General features: G+C 40.4%; 3 protein-coding genes across 4 annotated transcripts; all 3 read left to right on the top strand.

Moving 5' to 3' along the window:
* Positions 1–304: 304 nt before the first annotated feature.
* LOC129378309 (E3 ubiquitin/ISG15 ligase TRIM25-like) lies at positions 305–6,696 on the top strand. Its single transcript, XM_055058617.1, has 8 exons — positions 305–469; positions 1,782–2,037; positions 2,806–3,171; positions 3,250–3,345; positions 4,031–4,264; positions 5,420–5,567; positions 5,645–5,704; positions 5,796–6,696. Exons 2-8 carry the CDS (start codon positions 1,786–1,788, stop codon positions 6,323–6,325), a joined length of 1,686 nt encoding a protein of 561 aa, XP_054914592.1. The 5' UTR covers positions 305–469; positions 1,782–1,785; the 3' UTR covers positions 6,326–6,696.
* Positions 6,697–8,165: 1,469 nt separating this feature from the next.
* On the top strand, positions 8,166–14,082 carry LOC129378315 (leukotriene B4 receptor 1-like). Of its 2 annotated transcripts, none has more exons than XM_055058624.1 (5): positions 8,166–8,699; positions 11,737–12,285; positions 12,377–12,577; positions 12,666–12,709; positions 13,019–14,082. In XM_055058624.1, exons 2-5 carry the CDS (start codon positions 11,740–11,742, stop codon positions 13,278–13,280), a joined length of 1,053 nt encoding a protein of 350 aa, XP_054914599.1. In that variant the 5' UTR covers positions 8,166–8,699; positions 11,737–11,739; the 3' UTR covers positions 13,281–14,082. The 2 variants fall into 2 exon arrangements, with proteins under 2 accessions (XP_054914599.1, XP_054914598.1); XM_055058623.1 differs by having other exon boundaries at positions 8,166–8,429.
* A 3,050-nt stretch (positions 14,083–17,132) lies between these two features.
* LOC129378312 (leukotriene B4 receptor 1-like) lies at positions 17,133–21,145 on the top strand. The gene is given in 7 exon segments (XM_055058620.1): positions 17,133–17,239; positions 18,013–18,429; positions 18,431–18,476; positions 18,479–18,551; positions 19,843–19,973; positions 19,976–20,112; positions 20,752–21,145. Coding segments are annotated over 6 exon segments (1,122 nt in total). The 5' UTR covers positions 17,133–17,239; positions 18,013–18,081; the 3' UTR covers positions 21,139–21,145.
* The last annotated feature ends 4,470 nt before the right edge of the window (positions 21,146–25,615 follow it).

The following is a 25,615-nucleotide window of genomic DNA, read 5'->3' on the forward strand; positions in this document are numbered from 1 at the left end:
AAGGTTGACGACGCAATAGGCAACATAATTAGTAACACAACCGCCCACGTGTCAGGTTCGACACGTGGATGTTCATTTTCTGGACAGTTCAAAAATAATTAGTGCAATAACAAAGCTTATTAAAAGTTTTGTACTCTTCTGTCACACAGTAACTATTTCAAAAATAGCCTCTGAACACTTTTTTACAGCCAAACGTGTTCAAGGGCATGTTTGAATACGTGCTTCTGAATACGTGTTCCAACACAGTTTTAATGTACTATGTGTATTAGAATCTCCACCCATTGGGTGGAAACCCGTCCAGTGTTGCTGTTCATTTTGGCAACACTGATAGTTTTCTACGGTCCTGCGGAGGAGACTGCAATCGATCTTAATGGTGCTTTTTGACTGATAATGACTGATAGTCTTTTAAGCTTATTTATTCACTGACAAAAGTGGCTGCTGACGTTTACAGCATTCAAAAATCAGAAAGGTACAGTAAGATTGCTTTTTCTTGTGTTGCGACATAGATACCTTTTGTAAGAAGCTTGAGAGACGTAAGTGAACTTTCAGTTTTGTTTTAAAATATGCACGCCTGTAAAAAGAAACATACTAGAAGAAACTATTATTGGGCATTCTGCTGTTATTAGTATTGACATGTGGTCCTTGTGTAAGTGAATTTTGACGAATGGAAACGGAAAATTTTCCTGGAAAGTGAAACTTAATTCTACCGGCCAAATACCATAAAGAGCAACTGACAAGCTCACAGCCTGGTAAACGAAGAGCAATTCAATGCAAAATACCATCCAAAAATACAAACTGCAGTTCCTGGTTGTGCTGCTCGAACCAAAGCCACTGCATAACACAGCTGTAGAACCAGAGAATGATGCTGAAATTGGTGGAAACATCATAGTTTTAGTACTCAGAGTACTAAAACTCAGTACTAGAGTACTAGTACTAAATACTAAATAAACTAGTACTAAGTACTATACAGGTATACAGGTATTTGTCCTAATTTGTTTTGTTTCTCTTTTTGTTTTGCAGTTTAAATATATAGATCATAATGCCCGGTTCAATCACAATAAACATTAAAATTCTGATTCTGTTGTTTTACTAGCTCTGAGTAAAGTTAGAAGGCTGTAAAATCTACCATGGACAATGGTTGTTGTTTTGCATAAAGATGCACAAATTTCCTGGGAAATAAACTTCTGGTCAAAGAATGGCTATCAGGAACTTTGCTTCATTCCCATCATTTAAGAACTCCACGTTTTCTAGCGATGTCTTAGACATTTTCTTCTATGCCGTTTGAATTTTGTTGAAGAACTTGTGCTAAAAAAAATTAACATTTTCTTTGAGCACATTCAGACCAAAACATGTGTCTAGTTGGAATGCTTTCAATCAATTTGTCAGCATTTAGATTTCATAACTGTGAATCAGCAAGTAGTTCATAGATTAAAAAAAAAAAAAAAAGCATTTCAGAATCTGTTTGATCTTGCAGAATCAGAAAATTAGAAGTATACCTTATCAGAATATATTTTACTCTCTCAATTTTATGAATGCTGTATTTGTTCTATGTATCTCCCCAGAAGTCGTTTATGATCAACATTATCTTAGACTGATTACACTTGCAATGCCTCCATCAGCCCACCACACTTTATCAGCACAAGCAGTAGATGGTTATTGCAGTTTGGACATTGAAATCTCTCTACTCATCGCCACATGTTCATTTATTTCTCCAGCAATTCAAAACCTCAAACCTCAAAAACCGCTCTGATTCGTTCCTTTTGTGTTGCTATCATTTTTAGCTAAATGGCCAGTAAGGAGGAAGATCTGCAGGACAACCAGTACGTAGTCAATCTGGACCATGAGCAGTTCTGCTGCTCAGTTTGCCTGGATCTGCTGAATGAGCCCGTCACCATCCACTGCGGACACAGTTACTGCCGAAGCTGCATCGAGAGCAGCTGGGACAGGCAGGGTGAGAGGGAGGAATACAGCTGCCCCCAGTGCAGGGAGACCTTCCATCCCAGGCCTGTCCTGAAGAGAAACAACATGCTGGCTGAGGTGAGGAGGAGTGCTAGCGTGACAGCTAATCAGACTAAACCTGGACTAGCCTGCAAAGTCTCGAAGAGGAGCTGGTGTTCTGCATTTATAAACTCAACAGATATGAACAAACTGGGAGAATTTAAGGTGGTAATTTAGTTATCTGCATTAGGTTAACCCAGTGGTTTCCAAAGAGTGGGGCGCAGTTACCCGAATTGTGTTCTTGTTACTGAGAATATTTTTCCTCTATGTTTTTAGTCTGGTCCAAACTGGATTTCTGTCTTTTAATCAGCAAAGTGTGAAAAACACTGTTTCCTTTTTCTAGTTTTGGATCTGTTGGATACTTTTGACTTAACAATTTATGTACATTTAACAAAAAGTTTGGACTCCACTGCTCTGAATAGATCTTACAAAGGTACAGTAAGATTGCTTTTTTCTTGTGTTGCGACATAGACACCTTTTGTAAGAAGCTTGAGAGACGTAAGTGAACCTTCAGTTTTGTTTTAAAATTTGCACGACTGTAAAAAAACATATGAGAAGAAACTATTATTGGGCATTCTGCTGTTATTAGTATTGACGTGTGGTCCTTGTGTAAGTGAATTTTGACAAATGGAAACGGAAAATTTCTCTGGGAAGTGAAACTTAACTCTACCGGCCAAATACCATAAAGAGCAACTGACAAGCTCACAGCCTGGTAAACAAAGAGCAATTCAATGCAAAATAAGGTCCTTAAGGTACCTTAAGAATCAAATTTTCTGTCCAAACTGACTTCCCTTCCTGCTTCTTCAGGTTGTGAAGAAGTTTAAGATGAGATATCCCCAACCACCGCCTCCGTCTCTGACCGTGGCCGCCCCGCCAGATGTCGCCTGTGACTTTTGCAGTCTCGGAGGAAACAAAGCCACCAAGTCTTGCTTGACGTGCTTGGCATCTTACTGCAATGAACATGTAGAGCCTCACTACACTGTCTCCGTGTTGCAAGAGCATGAACTGATCTCAGCTACGATGCCAATAGGGCACAAGGTGTGCACCGAGCATCGGAAGTTGATGGATCTCTGCTGCCAGACGGACGAGCAGCTCATCTGCACCAAGTGCACGATGGACAAACATAAAGGTCACAAGTTTGTGTCTATTCTGGAGTTAAAGGAGACCACAAAGGTAAAAACAAATGATGTAATTAAAGTTCCCCATTCCAATTAAAAAGATATTCAATGGGAGCTTTCTGGTTTCTTCCAGGAACGGCTGGAGAAAGTTCGAAAGCAAGTGCAAGAGAAAGTCCAGCAAAGAGAAGAAGAGCTGGAGACGATCATACAAGCTGAGAAAAATGTTAAGGTATAGTCTAATAAAAAACAAAACAATTAAAATTGACTTTCTTTTTTGTTTGTTTGTTTCAAGAGATGTAATCAGTAAAACTGAATGTACTAGTAAAGAATTGTGACAAAAGACTGATCTTTATTGTGAAATGTAAGGATCAAAGGTCTAAGCAGGAACAGCACGTCTCCCCCGGATGTGACTCAGTGATGTATTGCTGAAACCTTTCAGCTGGAATTTAATTAAGTATTTAGTTTGTCTGATATGGTGCCAGACCTCCATCCGAGTCTTATGGGTAACAATGTCTTCCTTCCGCCACTTGATGGCAGCAGAGAGAAATCCTACAAGGTCGGAGCCAGACGTTGAGAGCTGAAAAACTCAAAATTCTTCTGAAGCGCAACAATTTATAGACTCTAATGTTATCCCTAAGAGATGATCCAACCTGCCAGCCAATTTGAGTTTAAAAGAATTGCAACTTTAACTCATTTATTAAAGCAAATCCAAAACATAACGTTGGGGGCACGCAGTATTCGCTGGCAAAAGCGAAGCAAAATCATCAAAAGCCTGTTTTTATCTTTTAATTAATTGTCATTTTAATTTGAACACAAAATAACCACAGGTTTGATTGAATCTCCCTAAAGGGAATATAGTCTAGCTTTTATAAATGTAACCACGCTTTAATTAACAGCTGCGTTTGTTCCCACAGAGCAGTGCCCAGACCTCAAAGGCAGACTGTGCCAAGGCTTTCTCCGAGCTGATCTCGTCTGTGCAGAACAGATGCAGTAAGCTGGAGCAGCTGATTGAGGCCCAGGAGAAGAGCGCCCTCGCTCAGGCTGGGGAGCTGAAGCAGCGGCTGGAGAATGAGCTCGGCGAGCTGAGAGGGAAGGAAGGTCAGCTGCTGCGGCTTTCAAGCAGCGATGACGTTGTCTACCTAACACAGGTATAGACGCCGTTTGGACTTGTGTGCACTTGCTGAAGTTCTTTTTTCCTTCTGACTTGAATAAAGCCGGCTTACCAACAATGCTCCGTCAACCTGTTTAGCAGGTCAAAACATTTGGAAGAATTTAGGCTTCCTTTATGCTTCCCTGTTTTTCTTTTTTGTGTGTGTTACTTCCTCATGACACTTTACCATGTTTCCATTTTCTAATGCCACCTAATCATTTTGTGCAAATTAATGGTGACAAATCAGAAAAGAAGGAATTTCTCTACAACAAAGGCACATAAAAGACAAGTGACTACTTGTTTTGGAGAATATATAGTGAAAGGTAAAGATTAAGGTGATGGCAAGGATGCCTTCCAACTTTAAAGACATATATTAACCAAGATACACATAAAAAAATATAAGTGGAAAAGTGAACCATCTGGTCGGAAATTGGGGTCTGGTTACTGTTACAGCAACAAAGATTTATTCATTTTTTTCTATTGATAATCAAAATGGTTTTAGATGCTATTGCTTTTCTTTAAGATGTGCCAGTGAATAAAAATGAAACCTCTGTGATTACAATGAACACTCATCATGAGTGTTGGACTTTTTCAAATAATATTATTGCCTCCCTAAGGTTGTAAAAGAGCAATTGTTTTAACTGTTTTAACTTTCTGTCCTACACAATTCTGTTCGTTTGATTCCAATTTCCTCTCACTGCTCTGTCTGGGTTTTCTTCCATTGTGCTGGATTTCTCTGGCAGAATTTCTAGAGAAAATAAGTTTTCCGCTGTATTTTAGAATTGTAGTCTGCCTGTAGTTTGGCAATGATGTTAGAGGAAGTGAAGGAACCCCTTAAGTCCGTGTTGGCCACTCTTCCAAATATTGAATTAACATTAACAGCCATCTTATTTGACTCAGTATGTTTCAATTCACAGTGGAGGATGGTAAGCTTCACAGCGTTGAACTGGCACATCACATACATCACGGCCAAACGTTAGCAAATGGGTCAAATTTAAGACAGAAACAGGCATGGACAACAGAATCCATGCCTCCAACGAGGAATCATTTCTCAGTCTCCGAGGATCCAGACTCTCTGAACGAGACAAAAGTTAGAGTGAGAGGCTGGTTTCTACCTGGATAGTTTTAATTACTTTCTCTCTATATTTTTCAGCTTAACCCCATTTCCGTCGCATTTCAAGACTTTGCACCGGGTGCCGGTCCTCCACGTTCTTTCACAGATGTGACTGCTTGTGTGACTGAGCTGAAAGCCAAAGCAGACATTTTGCTGGAGGAGACATGGCCCAAGATCTCAACTACGGGTAAGTAGAGTTTCTGTGTGTATAAGATTTACTTTCTTCCAGTGTCGCTTAAAAATGACTGTTGTGTCTTCTCACAGTCTCTTACGTTGACTTCTCCCTTTCACCTGCACCCAACAGCAGAGAGGAGTTTTTGCGTTGTAAGAAATCAAACTACAAATATCTTTCTTATGTGGTCACAAATATTGTCAGAATTATTACTGTGGTGACTAATTCTTCTTTGCTTGGTAGATTGGCGTCCCTTAACACTGGATGATACGTCAAACTACCCTAAGCTAACCCTCATGGACAACAACCAAGAAATGAGGCCTTCACCCATCCCCTATTCTCCTCATCCAAACAGATTCATAAAATTCCCACAGGTCCTTTGCAAAGAGGCTTTAACAGAGCGGTGTTACTGGGAGGTGAAGTGGCACGCTCGCACTCTCTCTGCGGCTGTAGCTTACAAAGACGCCAACCGAACTTCGGACGAGTCAGAGTTTGGGAGAAACGACAAGTCTTGGACTCTAGAATGCTCAGGAGACACCCTGACGTTTCGACACAATGATGTCGATACGAAAGTACCAGGCTCTTGCTCCAAAAAGATCGGCGTGTTCCTGGATTACCAGGCAGGAATTTTGAGATTTTATCAAGCTTCTGATCAAATGCTGCAAATCTTTGAAGTCCAGACCACGTTCACTGAGCCTCTTTATCCTGGTATTGGTTTGAACTATGAGTGGTATGATACTGGAGTATTTGCAGGATTGGCCAAATTGAAATAGTACAGAACTCATACAGAATATAATTCTGAAAATGTTAGTGAGTCGCGGTTTGCAGGTGTGGCAAAAACAATTCCGTGTAACAGAATTTCTGTCAAGAACTTGGAAAGTCTCCAAAGCTAAAGGTGAAAGGGGAGGAGTAATTAAACTCTGTGGTGGAAGGAAAATACGAGGAAGTACTTTCACTTGATTTGATGTGTTTTGAATTCGCCAAAATTTCATTGATTCTTTCATGTTGTTTTTTTGCAAAATCCATCATCAAGAGAAGAATCAGCAAATCCACCTGAACTTGTGAAATCAGTTTTATTTTGCATCGGTCTATAGTGGAACCAACTCACACACCATCAGAGAAATGCAGAGAGCAGATTTTCTGGCACTGGATTTTCTACTTTTAGTTTTGAATATAACTGGACAGTCAAGTTGCTCTGGGTGTTTAATATGTAAAATTAATCTTGGGGGAATAAACATCTTTTTAACAAATTTGAAGGTGTTATGTATTCATGATTATTGGTAATACAGTTTTAGTGTTTGTTGCTTTCAGAAATGATTCACCTAATAACAGTTATCTGTTATTTTCTTATTCTGGTGGCCCCCTGACCGACATGGGGCCCACCCACAAAATTTGTTTTAAATTTTCTTATGGAAATAGAAAAAAATGGGGTCCCTGTCAGTCACAAAATTAATCACATAGTGTTTTAAAATGGTTTTAACAGTATAAATGAAATATTCCCACTCCCAGACCAAAACACACATCTATCTATACCTATAAGCACATCTATAAGTGCGCTTGACGGTGACGGTGTTCAGCAGCAGTCGGTACAGGACAAGAAGGACTGTGGCTGTTACTATGCTGCCAAGAAAAATTATGAAATCAGGTTTTCAAAATGAGAGAGAAAAGACCTGAGTGTCAATTTATAGCCCAGTTTTTCTCCAACAGAGGTGGACAGACTGTGTGAGATTCTCAACCATGGACTCTAGAATGCTCAGGAGACACCCTGACGTTTCGACACAATGATGTCGATACGAAAGTACCAGGCTCTTGCTCCAAAAAGATCGGCGTGTTCCTGATCTTTTTGGAGCAAGATCAGGTTTTATGCTAGATCAGCTAACTATGCTAACATTTAGCATAGTTAGCTTAGCTACAGAGTACCGTTAGCCTCCATTTCACTAGCATTTAATGAATTAAGGAAAGAATTTAACAACATACTCATATATGTAACTTGTCTCTGTACCCTTTACACACTTAACAGCAGATGAGTAAGTCAGCAGCAGCTCTAGCCCCGATACCACTTATAACCTTTAACCCCTGTCCCTGTGAAAAAGGTGAACAACAGTGTACAAGCTAGTTAGCATCACATTACCTGTTACTGTAGCTGGAGAGGAGAGACATTTCAATGAACTAAACGAATAATAATTAAAAAAAGCTCAAGCAACCTATTTACATGCAGCGTGTGGACTGTAATTAATTAGTGAACGTTGTGCTAGAATCAGTATTGGACCAAAGAAAGCAATGCAGCTGCAAGCCTTTTCAATTGTGACGTGTTTGACGCATCAGAAGAAAAAAAATAGCTAACTCGGGTTTATGCTAGCGCTGGAAAACACCTAGCATGATATTTGCTAAAACCAGACCAGTCAAGTAAATTAAAACAGCGACAACAAAAATAAATATTCTTGCGTTTTTACGACGTAACCCACTTTAAACTACCTTGGAGCTAAAATATGCTACAAACAGACTTGACTCGAACCCTATTTTCGGAACCGGAAGCTCTAAGCAATTGACGGGAGGAATTTTGGTTAACGGTTAAACCACGACTTCGAACCGCTAACTGGAGAAATATGTTCCCGTAGACGTGTGAACATTATCAGGCCGTCAAGGCAAACAGAAGCAGGCCGGGTTACTACGGACACACCCATCCTCTGTCAAAACGTGTCGAAGCAAGAAGAGCAAGCCTTTGGCGTGAGACGCGGGTAGAAAAGCGCGGAGTAGACGTGGGTGGGTCGGAGCGCGTGGGCAAACTGGAAAGGTAAAAGGAGGAGAGGAGAAAAAGCGTTCACCTGAAAGAGAACCGGTCGAGCTTCGCCTGCGCTCATGGGGTCCTCTCACTCGGTGAGTACGCGTCCGTGTTTTTGTTTGTTTGTTTGTTTTTTTCCCCCCAGAGTTTTTACGCGCGACAAGAATCTCGAGACGTGCTCACGCGCACACGAACGCTGTAATACCGCTGTAATGTTTCTAAAGAAATGTCAAAGTCAGCTTTGGATCGAACAAATTTGGTATTTGACGCTTGATGAAGAACTTTAAAAACAAAAGAGAGAGAAAGAAATCCAAACAAATCCTGTCCAGCTGAATCCGTGCCTTCCACGTGAGGTGCAGTTTCGGGTGAGTGTGTAGACTTTCCTCCATAGGTGCAGCAGCTGTCATTCTGAAGGCATGTCTCTGTCAAAATGTACACAAACACACCTTCTGAGTCATTACTGATGGCCAGCAGCAAGGGTGCCATAGGGTTGAAAGAAATGGATAAGACTTTCTGTCACTTCAAAGTTGACTTTGACCCTGTGGAAACCGTTTTGGACTGTGTGCATCCGTCAGGGACCTGTTTGAAAATCAATGGCGATAAATCTCTCTCAGGTGCATTTGCATCTCTGAGTGCACTTGAAAAGTCTGTCTCCAAAAACCAAGGACACAGTGATTTGATTTGCTCACACGATCATGTGATGATGGTGAATTAATCAAAAAATCAACGAAGCCGGTTGAGACGAGATCTTGGTTGGAGAAAAAAATAACTGCTGGTAGAGAGAATGACATTTTGCCTGAAGAAACAAAATGTAGCCTATACATCATGCGTTTGAGTTATGTTTAATTTAAAAAAAGATGATAAAAAATCAAAAATCTGTGTGCTCACCTGAAGAGGTAAGATCTGATTGATTTGAAGAACTTCTGCCAGGCAGAGTTAGAGTTGGGAAATATTGTCAAGTCAAGATGTAGCATGTACCAGACCAAGTACTGAGAATGAATCAAAGTTTCTTTTTGCTTTTTTCCCGCCTTTACATTTACTTGTTCTACAGTTGAATTTTACAAATATAAAGCGTTTTATTTTCCTAACCAGCAGCACGTTTTTTAAAGATCTTAGTATGGTTATACCGTATATTTCTCATGCTGCAATTTATTTATTTATTTATTTTTATCTCATTTGTTTTGTTTTTATTTACTTTTTGTACAAATCTGTCTGATTCCACCTCTTTGCTGCTGGAACACCTGAACTTTCCCACTGACGGATGATGAAGGATTATTCTATTCTACTCTATTCTGGTCTACATGTTTTTTTTTTTCTGCGCTTTGTCGAAAAGACTTCATACATATGCATGGCATCCCTACTTAAATAAGAATAAGAATAAAGTCGTTGTATGACGAGAATGAAGTCACAAGTTAATTCCAGTAAATTTATTTTTCAGAATTTTCTTAGCGTTGTGGTTTGTTGCGTGTCGCTGCCCTTAAGACTTTTCCTCAGCAAATTCCCAGTAAATCACTGTAGGTTGAGTTCTTTCAGACTGAGTTGGCCTTCTGTGAGCGTTAATCGAAGTGTAACCATTAGTGCTTTGCACATGCTTGTCTGATTGAGAAACAGTAATTCCTGAGTCACTGAACAAGTCAGCTGGAAAACTGACATGAAATGTAAAATCTGAAAGCAATGAATATAGAGATGATGGAACTGATTACGTTGGAAAGAAGCTCTTAGGCTCTTCGGCTGCACTAACAGGTTATTCCTGCTTTATATGAAGCAGTGTGTAACTTATCGAAAGCGGTCTCATTAAATAGCTGTTCATTTTTAAGCCGAAGGTTTTCATCAGCTAATATGGCAGCTCTCACTGCTGCCGCAGTTTCTATTTGCTTCTTATGCTTCGACGACTGATTTCAGTCACATTAGGAAAATGAATACTTGCTGAGGTATGCAGCTTCCAAAAGTATTCATACCCTTCACACAATACAACCACAAACATAAATATGTTTCATTGGAATTTTATGTGAAAGGCCGACACAAAGTGCACAGGTGTGAAGCGGTGGGAAAAATTATGCAAGATTCAAAATGTTACGTACAAAAAAAACATGAAAAGTGTGGTGTGCAAACGTGTTCAAGCCCCTTTTCTCCAGAAGTTACTTGACGACTGCTATAAATCCAGCTGCTTTGTGACGCCTCAAAGGCTAAGAGAATACTGGGGAGCAAATGGCATAATGGAGTCCAAGGAACGAACCAGACAGGACAGGGAGAAACATGGCTATAAAAAGATTTCCCGAGCTTTGAACGGAGCTCTGTTCAGATCATCATCCAGAAACTGAAAGTGTGCAGCACAACTGTAAGCCGGCCTAGACGAGGCCGTCCAGCCAAACTTCCAGGCTGAACATCTCTAATCAGGGCCCTGATTAGAGATGCAGTCAAGAAGTTCATGGTGACTCTGGACCAGATGCAGAGATCCACAGCTCAGGTGGAAGGAATCTGTTCACGGGAAAACTTTTAGTCATGCAATGCACAAACTGCGTTGTTTATGGAAGAGAAGACCAAGATGGTGGGTGGTGATGGGAACATGAATGGAGCCAAATACAGGGCAATCATGGAAGAAAACCGCTTTGAGTCTGTTTAAAACAAAACGTATACATGTGTAAGAATGGTCCAGTCAAAGTCCAGACTTTAACCTATTTGAGAACCTGTGGCAAGATCTGAAAACTGCTGTTCGTCATCTAATCTGACCGAACCGGAGATGTTTTGCAAAGAAGAATGAACAAAAAAATTTAAGTCACTAGATGTGCAAACTAGACAAACCTAAAAGACTTGAAGCTGGAATTGAAGCAAAAGGTGGTTCAACAAAGTACTGACTTTTTCACACCACAGTTTTCAGTTTCTTATTTGTTTTCCATTCCTGCAGGATGAGATATTGTCATATTCTGCGGTGTTGCTTTTTTTTCCCTCTCCTTTTCCTGTAAAATGTTGAGTTGAAGTGCTACTTTGGATTTTTAATGATGCAGGACGTTTTGTCTCATCAGGCATGCAAATAAAAACCTAGCTGTAAATCATCGCTGCAGTCCTGAAAGCAGTTGTTGCTAAACGGTGCGCTATACTCATGTCTGGTCTCGTTGCTCAGGAATTAACAGTCCCAGTTAAAACCCGTCGCACTTGTGCCGCTCTAATACGCGTCAGCGCAAGCAGTTCATACTTATGAATCTCACGCCCACAGCAGAAAAAACATTGAGGTCCTGTTCTTCCATCAGGCAATCTTGAAAAGGTGCTTGTTTCAACGGTGCTATAGAATCAAAGAACCTTCCCACTCTTGTAGTTGCTAATTTGTGGTTCTTTTTTTATGGGAAAGGAATAAACGCAACAACCCTTAATACAAATTACTCTCCAATACTTCCTCTTTACCAGGGAATGGAGATGCCCCGCAGTAACGGCAGCTGTGTCGCCAAGGAGAGTATTGTAAGTACTCCAGCTGCCACAGTGACGGGCACTCTCATTCTCTCCATGGTGTTTCTGTTGGGATTCCCCGGAAACCTCTTCGTCATCTGGAGCATCCTGGCGCGGGCCCGAAAGCAATCCGTCACGACCCTTCTCATCCTCAACCTAGCCATTGCGGATGGCTCCCTGATGGCTCTGACCCCGTTCTTCATCGTCTATCTGGCTATGATGGACTGGAAAATGGGGACTGTGATGTGCAAGGTTCTGTTCTACCTCTGCTTGGCCAACATGTACGCCTCCATCTACCTGATCATGCTGATGAGCATTTACAGGTTGGTGTCGATCGTGTGGCCCCAGCGCATCAGCGCGATCACCAGCAAGAGGACGATCACACGTGTGTTGGCTGTCATGTGGTTGCTCATCATGGTTGCCTCAATTCCTGCGCTGATCTATCGAGAAGCGAGGCTTAATGCAGGGAACAGAACGGTTTGTGATTCATTCCACGACAAAGACCCAGATGTAAGTTTGGACAATGCCTTTCTTTCTTAGCTCTGTGAACACATGTGAGCTTTCTTTAATTCCTCCCTTCTTTTGCCCACCTGTATCCCAGGCAGTTCTGCAGTACATGCTGGAGGTTGTGTTGGGCTTCGTGGTACCTTACGGAATCATTTTAGTCAGTTACATTTGCATCCTGAGACGGATCCGGCAGACCAGATTCCGCCGCAGGATCCGCAGCGAAAAGCTAATCCTGGCCATCGTGGTGACCTTCTGCCTGTTTTGGTTACCCTACCACATCATCAACATGGTGCAAGTACGTCACGTTTCTTCTGAGCATGATATAATTTTGAATAAGTTCAGTCAGCGGATTAATAATCATGTCGTTTTTGTATTCCCCTCAGGTTGCATCGGCTTTGCTTCCAGGATGTTCACCAACAAGAGTAGTGTAAGTGTTCCTCTGTCCGCAAATGCACTCATCTTAGAAAAACAACTCAAACAAGCACCGAGCTATTTTCCTCCAAGGATAAATTAACCCTTTTTTGTACCAATGAAAGGACTGAGGACAGAGACAGAAACTGATTGGCTTAAAGAATGGCTCTCATGAACTATAACTCCAGCCCTATTGTTCAGGGTATTGAGCCATTAAAAAATATTCAGATTTTCTGACAAAAATAAGAACTCTGGCTGTGAGTTTTTTAATAATTCATTCTTCTTTCCCAACTCTCACTCATCTGTTCATGTCTTGTCCGACAAGGTTGGAGAAAATATGGAAGAAGTTTCGTGCCGTTACCTCCACAGTCGCCTTCATCAGCAGCTGTGCCAACCCGGTGCTCTACTTCTTCGCAGGAAAGTCTTACATCAGACGGGAGGGCGTGGCGTTCATGGCTCGCTTGTTTGAGGGCACGGGCTTGGACTTCTCCAGGAAGAGCCGAATGAACAGCCAGAACAGCCGGGACAAGGACAAAGACGCGGAAGTTGTGCTGCAAGGCAAGGATGGAGACTTTTCCACAACCTGAAACTCTTAACATCAAATCAACAAAAACGGAAAATAGAAGTGAACCCCCGCTCCGGTCTTGAAATCTTTCTTCCGTCCAAATGTTAAAAAACAAGTTTTACAAAGACTTGAAGAGTCTGTAGCACCAAGAAAGATTCAGCGGATCGCCGAAGACGAACTCTTGGATACATTTGCAGACAAAAACCTGTTAAGATGGTGATGCTTCATACATACAGAAGTATTTGAAAACGGGCCCAACACCCATATGAACCTTGGAATATCAGACAAACTGAGAGTCATAGCCTGGGATGCTTAGACGTCTAAGAAGTCTAATTCAAGTCCTCTAACTTTGTACATTCTGTTTCTACGTGCTTTTAAATACATTGTCTGCTATTAATTTGCTTGCTGATGTCTTTTTCCTGGGGCATCAACTTTTATTATCTTTGCATAAAAGCATTTTTAAGAAGTCATTGAAATAGATGTGAATTTTTAGAGCTTTTGTATAAAAAAGAATATTGTGTGCTTCATCATATCAAAACATTGAAAGAGAGTACTGGTATCACTTTAGCGTCCTTCTCATGTTTGCACTACATGGCTGTTCCAAACATGATTTTGTAATTCCCTCTCCAGGACAATAATGTTTAGTTTCACAATACATGCCACTAGATGTCACCATTTCCACCCTTCTTTCTTTCTTTCTTTCTTCCTTTCTTTCTTTCTTTCTTTCTTTCTTTCTTTCTTTCTTTCTTTCTTTCTTTCTTTCTTTCTTTCTTTCTTTCTTTCTTTCTTTCTTTCTTTCTTTCTTTCTTTCTTTCTTTCTTTCTTTCTTTCTTTCTTTCTTTTTCTTTCTTTCTTTCTTTCTTTCTTCTTTCTTTCTTTCTTTCTTTCTTTCTAAAAAAGTGGCATTAATGAATATCTGTGAATTTAATTGAATTCTTTATCATCTTTTTCAAGAAAATGCCATTCAAATTCTCACAACTTTCACTGAGTTATAGCTATGCACTACAGTTTTAGCCAAAGTGTGTTTGTTGTACATATGATTGTACTTTACTTTTGCAGAATGTTGTGAACAAATTAAAATACCCCAAAAATATCTGCAATAACAATGTGAACCATATATATTTAGTCCCTGGTATTCATTTAAATAGAAACAATCTGCAGCTTACAGTAACAGCTGTGCTAGTGGTGCATGGTTCTGTCTCGAATATCAAGATCTGATTCTTCTGCATTGAATACACCAACAGAGTTAGATATCATCGTGAAAAAGTCATTTTTGACGACGCTCATGCTGTCATGGACATGAATGCTTGCCTTTTAGGAATGATCAACAAGTGTCGTGGTGTTTTCAGGTCATCAGCTATGGCAATTGCTTAAGAAATGAACAGGAAATGCTCATACAGATGCGAGAAATGCACCAAAGTGACTGAAAAACTGCACCGAGTCATGGATTTCCATCAAAAGAAATATTTCCCTGAAAGTTGGGATCTGGGAAATCAGATCCCAACTGTGTGTGTGTGTGTTGAAATACACCTATATCCTTCATGCTCCAAAGTATTTTTGCAATGTAGCTGAACCACAGCCAGAAATCTCCTTTGGCAATCTTTTTTGTTTCCTTATTTCCTTGTGAGCTGAATATCAAGATAACTGGTGGTCTCACTAGCTGATATCAAGGTATCTTGAGATCTAACAAAATATGGATGGATGGATGGATGGATGGACGGACAGACAGACAGACAGATAGATTAGGCTCTGTGAGAAGCGGAAGCACAACTCTAACAGTTTAATATTTTTGTCATTATTTATGTTTAAACCCTCACTCGTGTACACAAAAGCCTTGAAGCGGTGCTCTGCGCCGGGCGCGTCTCCCTATATGGCAGCCTGCAGCTTTGGAATGTGAGGACGCTGCACATTTCTCAATAGGTCAGTCCAAACCCCAAACGTCTTAGCCTAGATGAGTTAATGGCTCTTAGTATAGACCTGCTAATGAGTAACGATGACTGTTTGACAATGGTCATTTATTTTCTGTTGATATTTTAAAAACGTTTAGACCACTGTCAGTTTTGAATCAAATAATTATCTGGTAATACAGGAAGCTTTTGGTAGAGTGAATGACAACCCTACCATTTTAGCCACTTCCCACAAAACAGAACATAACATTCATAGTAGCTCTAGTAGATTGATTTTCAATTTTTTTTTCCTGCTGTGAACCACTTAATGCTGGCTTCAAATATTTAAACAGTCTATGTGGCATTATGTTTTATTTCTTTTCTGATTTTGAGGTAGCTAAAAAGACAGTAAAGGAACACACAGGCACATAGCAAAAGGTCTGTGGCAGGAAGTTTACTGTGTCAAGGCCCTGGTTCAAACCAGGTTTTTGCCGTCGCTAAACCTTTTGGCCCAGTTTCACCTCACTTTCTGTAACCCCCAGCAAGTCGCTGTTCCGATTGAGCTGGCCTGGCTGCTTGTCTGCTGAATTGTACCTAGCAGTATATGTAGCCTTCAACTTGCTCGATATTCTATTGACCAATCAGAACTGGAATTGAATTACTGGTGAACACGAGTTCGATGTTATCCAACGCTGTGTGGTAAAGCAAATGCAGTCTCACACACACACACAGGTTTGCCTGTAGCTGATAACGGCAATCTCCGCCCATTTCCGAAGCGGTACTTTCCTCAAGGCTAACGTAGCTAGAGCTGGGGTACAACGGGGTCAGAGCAACTGTAGTTTGGCGGTTTAGCTTTAATAAAGAGGTCATTTTTCCGTAAAAGAAAAAAAGAGAGAGAGAGAAAGAAAGAAACTAAACCAAAAGTTATGACAATGTGACAATGGAAAGGGGCTGAACTGCGACAGGCATTCTTGGACTTTTAACGTTACAGAAATCCTCTTCTCACTCGGCCCAGTTTGACAAGAAGTTGGTTCTGGCAGGAGATGTTGTTTATTATTTTAAAAAACAAACAAACAAAAAAAAAGCAGTTAAGGCCCAAACGGTTTGACATCACACACTGTATTTTTATCCAACAGGCCGTGCGCAAATTTAAAAGTCCACTGCCGTTTAAGTTAAATACTCTTAACTCAATAGCAGGAAGAATTATTTTCTAGGACTGAAAGCTGAGTTAAGCACATATATGCATTTCACTTGTTTAAAAAAATGACTTTGAATGTCTTAAAAAAAACAACAAAACCCTCAACTGAGCAGTTTCAGACAGAAAAGTAGATTGTATGATGCAAACCATGACACAATTGACACATCGCCGATGCTTATGAAACTGAATACATCCTGTCCATAGGCTTTAGATGTGGAAAGAAGGGGGGGAAGCTGTGTTGCAACAGCAAAAAAAAAAAAATAAAATACAAATGCTCCGTGATCCGAACTCGTGTACGAACAAGTCAGTCAGTTTACTGGAATATCCACCTCCCTCATGTATTTTCTCCCCCAAATGATGACATCTCAATGGCCATTGCCTTTGCCATAAACTAAGCATTTTGAAGTATTCTTTTACTTTTATAGAATGAAATTATGAAAGGCAAAGTAGCTTCAACCAGACTGGAATTTATTCATTTATTATGATTGGACTTTACTTTCTTGCGCCATACAGACATTTGACAGAGAGACCTACTTCATTCGCATGCCAACGTCTGGAGTTGTCGGCGCTATCGGATATCAAGTGCAGGAAGATATCAGGTGCATCTTCCTGCAAGAATCCAAAACTGTCTGAGCAAAATGAAAAGAGGAGGAGGAGGAAGAGGAGCAAGGACAACATAGAAATCCAGTTGGGTTTCTCTTGGCTTCCTGTCAATGGTTTTCCCCTCACGTCACGTGACCAACATTTCGCAATGCGCTGGTTTGCTCATCACAGAAACGGCAGTCAGAGACACAGAGAGAGAGACAGAGAGAGAGAGAGCAGCAAAGTTCATGCAAGTGGAGAATAACGACAGAATACAGTGGAGTTATGGTGGTGAATTGAAGAGATCATTTCCAGGTGAGTTTCATGAGATTGATACTTTGACCTTTGGATTGAAATGCAGACAATTATTTGATTAATATTGCCTTATTTTCAGTCTTGAAGTTTTGAGAAAGGGATTAAAAATGTTGCTGCTCAGGTTTGATATTGCTATTCATTCAACGTACAGTATGGAGTTTTTAATTGAAAGCTTTACCATGTGTGTTGTTTTATTTTATTCTGTTATTTGTATTTAATTTTACTTTTTGAACAACTTGTGGTGTTTTGGTGGTGGGCTGGAATGATTTCATTACTTCTTTTTTATTCCTCTTAGTTTCATTCATTTCAATGCCTTTAAAGCAAACAGAAGGTTCCTGAATAGATTAAAAAAAAGTTTTTAATTACTAAAAATAGCTTATTTGTAATTGTTTATTTTCTCGACCAAATATTACATAAGACAAAACTGACTTACAGGTAACTTTTAAGCAAGACATAGAAGCTAAATATTGAATGAAAAAAAGAAAAAAAGATCGATATGTTTGATTCCACTGGCAGATTTTTTCACTTAAAACACATTTCCCATGTTATAAGTGAAATTATCTGCCAGTGGAAGTGGCACGTTTTCTACTCAATCTTACGCCATCACTCGATTTTTACAAGCTCCTGTATCTTGCTAAAAAGTTACCTGTAAGTTTTATTTCAAGATATATGCACTGGAACGTAGAGAAAAAAAAATACTCTGTAAGATTATTTTTTTTGCAGTGAGGATAAACAGCACACCATGTTTCCTCCCTTTCCTCCCTTTCTGACAGGTTTGGCGGTTTCATGCGAGCTGAAGCCAAATTCCCAGTCTTAAGAGGATTTTTTCTTTGGGATCCAGTATGAACACCACTACCGCCGTCTCTTCGCCTCCTCCCAGCGATGTCTCGGCTCGCATTGGCATCGCCATCCTGGCCCTGGCCTTCCTGCTGGGCTTCCCTGGTAACATGTTTGTCGTTTGGTCGGTGCTCTGCCGGGTGAAGAAGCGCTCGGTGACGTGCTTGTTGGTGCTGAACCTGGCCTTGGCCGACGGCTTCGTGCTCCTCAGCGCCCCGCTGTTCATTCGGTTCCTGGCGGCAGGACTGCACTGGGAGTTTGGCTCGGCGGCGTGCAAGCTGGTGCATTACCTGTCGAGCGTGAACATGTACGTGTCCATCTACCTGATCTGTCTCATGAGCATGGACCGCTGGCGTGGCCGTCACGAGGCCCTTTGTGTCTCAGAGAATGAGGACCAAGCGCTCCTTCTGGTCCTCCTGTTTGGGGTCTGGGTGTTGGCTTTCCTCCTGTCTCTGCCAATGCCGTTCTATCGCAGGTAAGACCAACACAGACAAAGATATTTTGGTACAATGGTACAATGAGGTATTCTGATTGTGACGCAATGGAAAAACCCTTGGAAATGTTTCAATGTTGGAAACATTTTTTAGTCTCTAAAACCCCTTTTCGAAGGGTTTTTAGAGACTAAACTGACTTCCAAGAAGTTTAGTCTCTAAACCCTAGAGACTAATCTACTCAAGGGTAGTTTAGTCTCTAGGGTCTCTACGAACTAGTCTCTAGTTTACAGACTAACAAGCTTTTAGCATCCAGAGACTAGTTAGTTTCAGAGACTAGTTTAGGGGCCGTCACAATCGAGTCTCTAGGGCAACCATAACTAACCACCCTAGAGACTGAACCCAGTTTTAGAAACAAGGTTTCAGAAACCTAAAGAAGGTTCAGGTTTCTAACCTTCAGAATCGTAATGTCAATCTGAAGATAATGTTGAGGGAACTAAACATTAGGATGATGCCAATCTCAAAGACTTGGAGTTCATCATCAAAGGCCATAGTACGATAAATTTTATACAGATTGAACTAAAAAAAAATAGCATTTTTACAACTTCAAGAACAGAAAAGGGAACAGTGACAATGACATTTGTCAGAACAGCAATTATTGTCTGCCATGATTCAAAATTACGCAATATTCCAGCAAAAACAAAACAAAACACATTGCATAACTTGCCCTACATTTGTCTTTCAATCAGTCCTGAGTTGACACGCATGATCATTGGTCTTCTGTTGTGGAGTTAAGATCTTGTTTGAATTAAATGTTTTCTGTGAATGAAAACTGTTTAATTTCATACAGTAATTTTATGAATCAAACAAATCTGTAGATTTCATTGTACGTACAAAAGCTTGGGGAAACTTCTCAATCAGCTTTAATTTATTGGGTAAAATGTAAAATTTTTCATGGTCTCAACAAGTTGCACCACCAATTACCTTTGTTCTCTTTGTTCATGTAACAAACCTTAAGTTTTAAAGAGGTAAGGAAGGCTAAATTTAGCAGCATGTCTTTGTCGCTTTATTAATCATCTGCCAATGATATGTATATTTTTAAAGTTTAGAAAGATTTTAATGCTTCATGAAATACTTTTGACAACTTGTCATAGACCTTTGACTGTAGAGTTTTGACTTCACAAAAAAATGTAAGTGAAACAATTACTGATTATATAGTTTTTATCAGCAAGGGCACAATAATATAATCAGCAACTGAATGTTGCATACCTAATGCATAGCCTGTGTATACGGTATCCAGGCGCCTCATTCTCTCTGCTTGTGTCTTTTTCACAGTATTATAAAGAAACCTATAGGGAACAGGAGCTTGAACATTTGCATGGCATACCACTGGGGGAGCATGGGTCACCCGGTCTTCCAGTACCTGTTTGAGACCATCATGGGCTGCTTGGTTCCCTTCTCACTCATAGCACCTGCTACTCCTCCGTCATATGCAGACTGCAAAGTGCCAAGTTCCAGCGCAGAGGACAAGGCAGTCGTCTCATCTGCTGATCATTGTCACCTTGCCATTTCTGGCTTCCCTATCACATCGTCAACATCATTGAGGTAATTCTGCTAATGCAGTTGTTAGTTGTAGCATCTGAAAACGCTGTATAACATTTACTTCTGTTTATTTTGGTTTTCAATGCGTTTAGGTCAGTTGACGCTTCGAACTGTCAAACATGTCGGGCGCAAGTGCCTTCAAAACTCCTTTGTGACTTTTTCTGAGAACTGAGCAGTGAAATTTTCAAAGAGTGCGACGTCAAACAAATTCAATTAATCGTGATGTGTTTTCCGGGGACATTGCGCCATTCCATCGAACAATCAAACTGTTACCTACAGTTGTTCTGAAAATGCTGTATACATCGTTAGCCCTCTTTGACACTTTGATACTGGCCTTTGTCTCTGAACCACCCAGTCCTTTCCAGCACTCCCCCCTCAGGACTTCGTCACAACGATGACCTACAGTGATATTCTGACCAATAACATGGCAGTGCTCTGTCGAGTGGAGGATGCCTCTCATGCTGATTGGCATTACAGGACGATTAACTGGAATTCTTCATGAACAGTTCCTAAATTGAAGAAACACTTTCCAAATTAGGATGAAGACCCAAACTTCTTCATAGAAGCCCACTTTTAAAAGAAGTCCACATCCTCCTGTTGGCATGGATTATTTGAGAAATGTCTCTCTTCTCACTTCCTCAGGTGGCTTGTTTGCTGAAGAACGACAAGCCGGGGATACGCTGCACTCCCAGCGCTCGGCCCAACGTCACAGCCTTCGCCTACTTCAGCAGCGCGGTGAACCCCATCCTCTACGTGTTCGCCGGCAGCTCCCACATCCGCCAGGCCGGCCTCAGCTTCATGGGCCGGCTCTTCGAGGCCACCTACTCGGAGAGCAGGACCACGTCCACCGTCACGCGCAGCGGCCGCAGCGGCTCTTCGCCGGACGAGAGCTCCGTCCTGTACACGCTGTCGACCAAAATCGGGAAGCCCTTCAAAGGAAAGGGCAAGGAGAGAAGCAGCAGCGTGGCGGGAAAGGAAGCTGACGAACCAGAGCTCAAAACTCTTGCCATGGTCGAACAGTTAGAATAGCACTGGAGCTGTTTTTACATTATACTACAAAAAGGAACGTAACTTTGAAAAAAAAAAAAAAAATTAACCTTCTGTGTTGAGTTTCATTGTTTTTTGTTAATATTACTGTGCCTCAAACAGCGTAAGTTATAATCTATTTAAATGTTGTTATAAACATTGATGCTGTAATGAACTTTTTTATGCATTAGCAACAGGATTTCATGTGAAATAGCAGTAACAGAGCAGTAGATTCAAACTTTGAATGTATATTTCTTTTTATCAAACTGTGTACACAAGACTGAAATTACTTTTATTATTTAAAAAGAAAAACATTTTGATATTAAACTACCATCCCAATACCTTATTGTCTGTATTTATTATTATAATTTAAACATCAGAACTTTAGAGTTGTATATTCTTCAAGTACGTGAGTTGATTTTTTAAAGGGGAAAAAATAGATCTTAAACATATTTAAATAGTAATAATACCAATAAATCTGTGTCGAGATTTTTTTGGGGTGACTTTCTGGATTTTTTTCACAATCTATTTACGCATCTATATTGGTAAGAGTCCGATTGATTCATGACGTTCTGCTGCACAAACAGAACATTGCACAAGAATCGTTTCGTCAACCATCCTTCCCGTAATCGTTCTGATACATCGCTCTTCCCTCTGTTTCTCAACGCGAGTGAGATGTTCGTTTTGCTTACACCTTGTGGTTAAACTCCGCCGATGTTCAGAGCTGCTGTCACACTGTGGTGGACCGTTGACACAGATGTAAAAATGGAGCAACTTCACTGGAAACATGAGTCACATTCATGAAGCGGTCTCAAAACCCGACATTCCAAGTGCTGATTTAGTACCGAAGCTTAGAAATACATCCGACACTCAAAACGGAGAAAAAAAAAAAAGATTTATGATATCCCACCTCATCAGTCACGCTTGTTGATGACAAAGACATCAGGAATAGTTTTGCTTCCGGGGTTACCAGTTCAGATGTGCAGCTTAACAGCTGACGATTGGAAACTTGTCCAAAGAAATTTACATTTATTGCTTGCCGGTTTTTTTTTAAGTTGTTTTATTTGTCAAAAATATCTCTTTTTCAATGTATTCTGATTAGCTTTAAAGTAATGTATTCCTTGTTGTTTCTTATGATCGTATGTTGTTTTGATGTTTGTCTGTATTCCTTGGTTTCCTTTTTATTAGACATTTTTTTCAGTTTTATGTTCAATTCTTCCTTAGTGATTAGTTTGCTATGCTTATTGTTCATGTTAACACTTTGTTTTTCCTCTTCGGTCTAGTTATTCTTAAGTTTTAGATTTATTTCTTAGTCCCTTGAATCTGTCTCTCTCCCCTCAATCCTGTAACTCATTTCTAATCAGTTACAGTTGACACTTTGATACTGGCCTTTGTCTCTGAACCACCCAGTCCTTTCCAGCACTCCCCCCTCAGGACGTCGTCACAACGATGGCCTACAGTGATATTCTGACCAAATAACACGGCAGTGCTCTGCGAGTGGAGGTTCTGTTCATAATTGAACAATGAACAGATGTTCATTGTTCAGTTACTCATTCCAGTTTCTCCTTGCTGGATCCTTCTGTCTAATACTGTTTTATCACATTGAACCTTGTTATCTCCCTGCTGATTTCCTGTTTTGCTCCTGGATTCCTGTTTTTGTCCTGCCCTGGCTCCCTGTGTTCCCTCTAGGTTTACTTGAATAGGTTTTGTTGTTTTTTTTAAATTATTTTTGGTCATTTGACGTTCTAAGTTTTCTGCCTGCATTTTCTGCATTTTGATCCTCCATCATAACATATATCATGACAGAGTATTTTGTGTTTGGCTCTGTTACATAAAATACATTACAGTTTGTTGTTGGGCTCTGGTGGCTAAGGTTGAAGGAGTTCAACCTGCAACCGCTGGGTTGCAGGTTCCAATGCCAGCTTTGTCTGAGGTTGGAATAAATACACATTGGAATAAATGCTGCAGCAATGACTGAACATAGCAAGAATATCCAATCATTGCTGGACATTCAGCAATGGACAAGAATGTCCATTGCCATCTGCAATGCAGTGCTTTGGAGATGCCATTTGCTATTTTAGCATCTGTGGTATTTATACAGAAACACTTCAAAAGGTTGTGCTGTGGTTAAAGAGATGTGAGCCGGAGATAATATGAAACAGCTGTAAGCCAAGTCAAATTTGAAAACAAGCTAAATTTGACAAAACCAGGGAGTGTGTAAAAAGCACTACGTGGGGACAGAGCTTTTAGAGGTTGTCATGGATTCACTAGCTTGATGACATCATCCAGTTTTGCTGCGGTGTAAAATGTCACACAAGCTACATACGCAACAGACGAGATAATTGATACTGACTGCCAGGTACTCCTCCATTACTGCTGTCATCAGCGGAAAATCATGACATTCTGTTTTTGACTCTCTGTCAATAAAGTCTGCAAGACCAGACATTCCCTGCAGCTGTACGACTCACCAGAAAGAAGAGAATTTATCAATTATTTTCAATATCTTCCACGACCTGATGAGTAAATCTCTTTCTTTTTGCGTAAAAATCTTTTGGTATAAACTCATCAGCTGCAGTGAAACTGGGTCTTATGAGTTGGATTAGTTTTGGAAACAGGATGCGTTCCTTTACTTAAACATGTTCACATCATTAGTAATAAGAAAAGTCTTGCATATTACGGACTTCTTCTATGAAATGTGCCATTTATATGCCTCCAAGTACTAGTTTATTAGTAGAGAAGTATTGGTTACATATAATTTCATTATTGCCCAACTGTGAGCTTTTAAATAGCGAATAGTGTTAAGCTAGGTCAGAAATATGGCTCATTAATTTCCTTGCAGTTTTTATGGCACTCTTTCTGCACTGACTCATCCAATACCAAATTGATTCATTAATTTAGAAAGAGCCAGTATATTAATATATCATAATGTGGACCGCAGCAATCATGTTTTAGTAATTATCTTTCTGATGTGTTGAACCAGAAGATAATCAGGAATCTTCATGAATCATGAATCCTCAGTGGAGCCATTAGAAGTTCACAGCGAACAACGAACCCTTTCACGACATGCTGTATTTATATAGCAAATAATGACAAGTTTTATGCAACTTATGCATAAAGAAATGAAACTATTGCTTCTGTGAGATGCAGGCGGACAGTTGCATCCAGCAAAGGCCTGACAAAGTTTAAGCAGAGAAAAACATTTCTCTCTAAATAAAGGTGCCAGTTTCAAATAGAAAGTGTTGAAAGTTAATGGAACAGTTGGGAGGACTGAACTTTTTATCTATTTTTTTTTATGCTATGGTAAAGACTGCGAGCCAAAAAAAAAAAAAAAACAAAGAAAACCCCCAAAAACCACGAAAACAGCATGACTTTGTGAATTTACATCCAATACAAAATACAAAGGCTTTCCACACATTTCAGATTTCATTTGTAAACCGTTTAAAGAAATGCGTCCTTACACTTCACAATAGATACAAGGGAAAGTCATGAAAGTCCTGCATGGTCTTGCAACACTGTTGCAAGACCAATTCCTTGTTCTCTTTTGAGTTATTACCAAATAAACTTAACTGAAGTCACTTCACTTCAGATTACATATATGTGGCAAGGTGACTTGTTTTTCCTTTTGAGTTAGTTTTGATATGTTTTGGATTGTATATTTTGAAGTTATTTTCTTAGTTTATTTTGGATTAAATGTTTTGTTTTTGCATGTTTTGATTGGTTGTTGGTCAGTGCCGCATGCGCCCCACGGCAGCAACACAGCTGATCCGCATCTTCATCAAGTTGTTTACAGATCAGGAGGAGTAAAAAGGCCATTGGACTGTGACGGCGTGAAGGAGCGGCAGACGGCTCGGACTGGCTTCAGGCGTGGTACAGGAGGGACCGGCCCTGAGGACTGCTAATCTGGTCGCGGCAGAGGAGCGGGCGGTCGGCTAAGGAAGTGGAACTGCTGGGCTGAGAACCGGAGATCAGGCTGGACGTACAGAAGCAGAAGGACCGTTTCCCCTGAACGGAGCCGTTGGCTAGCGCTCACTAGGTCCGTGTGGACTGGAGGATTGTTTGGACCCGGCTGGACGTGTGAGCAGCAGCGGACCGCGCCCCTTCCTCTTCCCCTGTTGTGGGCCAGTTAGACTTTTTTTAAGGACTTGTATAATGATCCTTCTTCAGCAAATGTTTCCTTTTTAACTAGTTGTTTTTAAAATAAATTATTGTATCCCTTTTATCAGTTTGTTGCGCCTCTGTCCACAATCCTGCAGTTATTTTGTATACAGAAAATTGAGCTCTCGGCCTTCACAACTTGGCGCTGTGGCAGGGCCTGCGGGATTGTGAACAGTGTTTTATTAGACATTTTTTTTAATAAAAAGGGAAAAGATTGATGATGCCCATTTATCCTGTGCCCCATGGATTCCTAAATTTGTAGGCAAAATGATGATGTTAAATATAACGAATGGAAGGAGCAAATACAAGGTCTTTTAGATGCAAA

The sequence above is a fragment of the Poeciliopsis prolifica genome, unplaced genomic scaffold (genome assembly GCF_027474105.1).
Source record: "Poeciliopsis prolifica strain line A6 unplaced genomic scaffold, Auburn_PproV2 SCAFFOLD051, whole genome shotgun sequence".
NCBI lineage: Eukaryota > Metazoa > Chordata > Actinopteri > Cyprinodontiformes > Poeciliidae > Poeciliopsis > Poeciliopsis prolifica.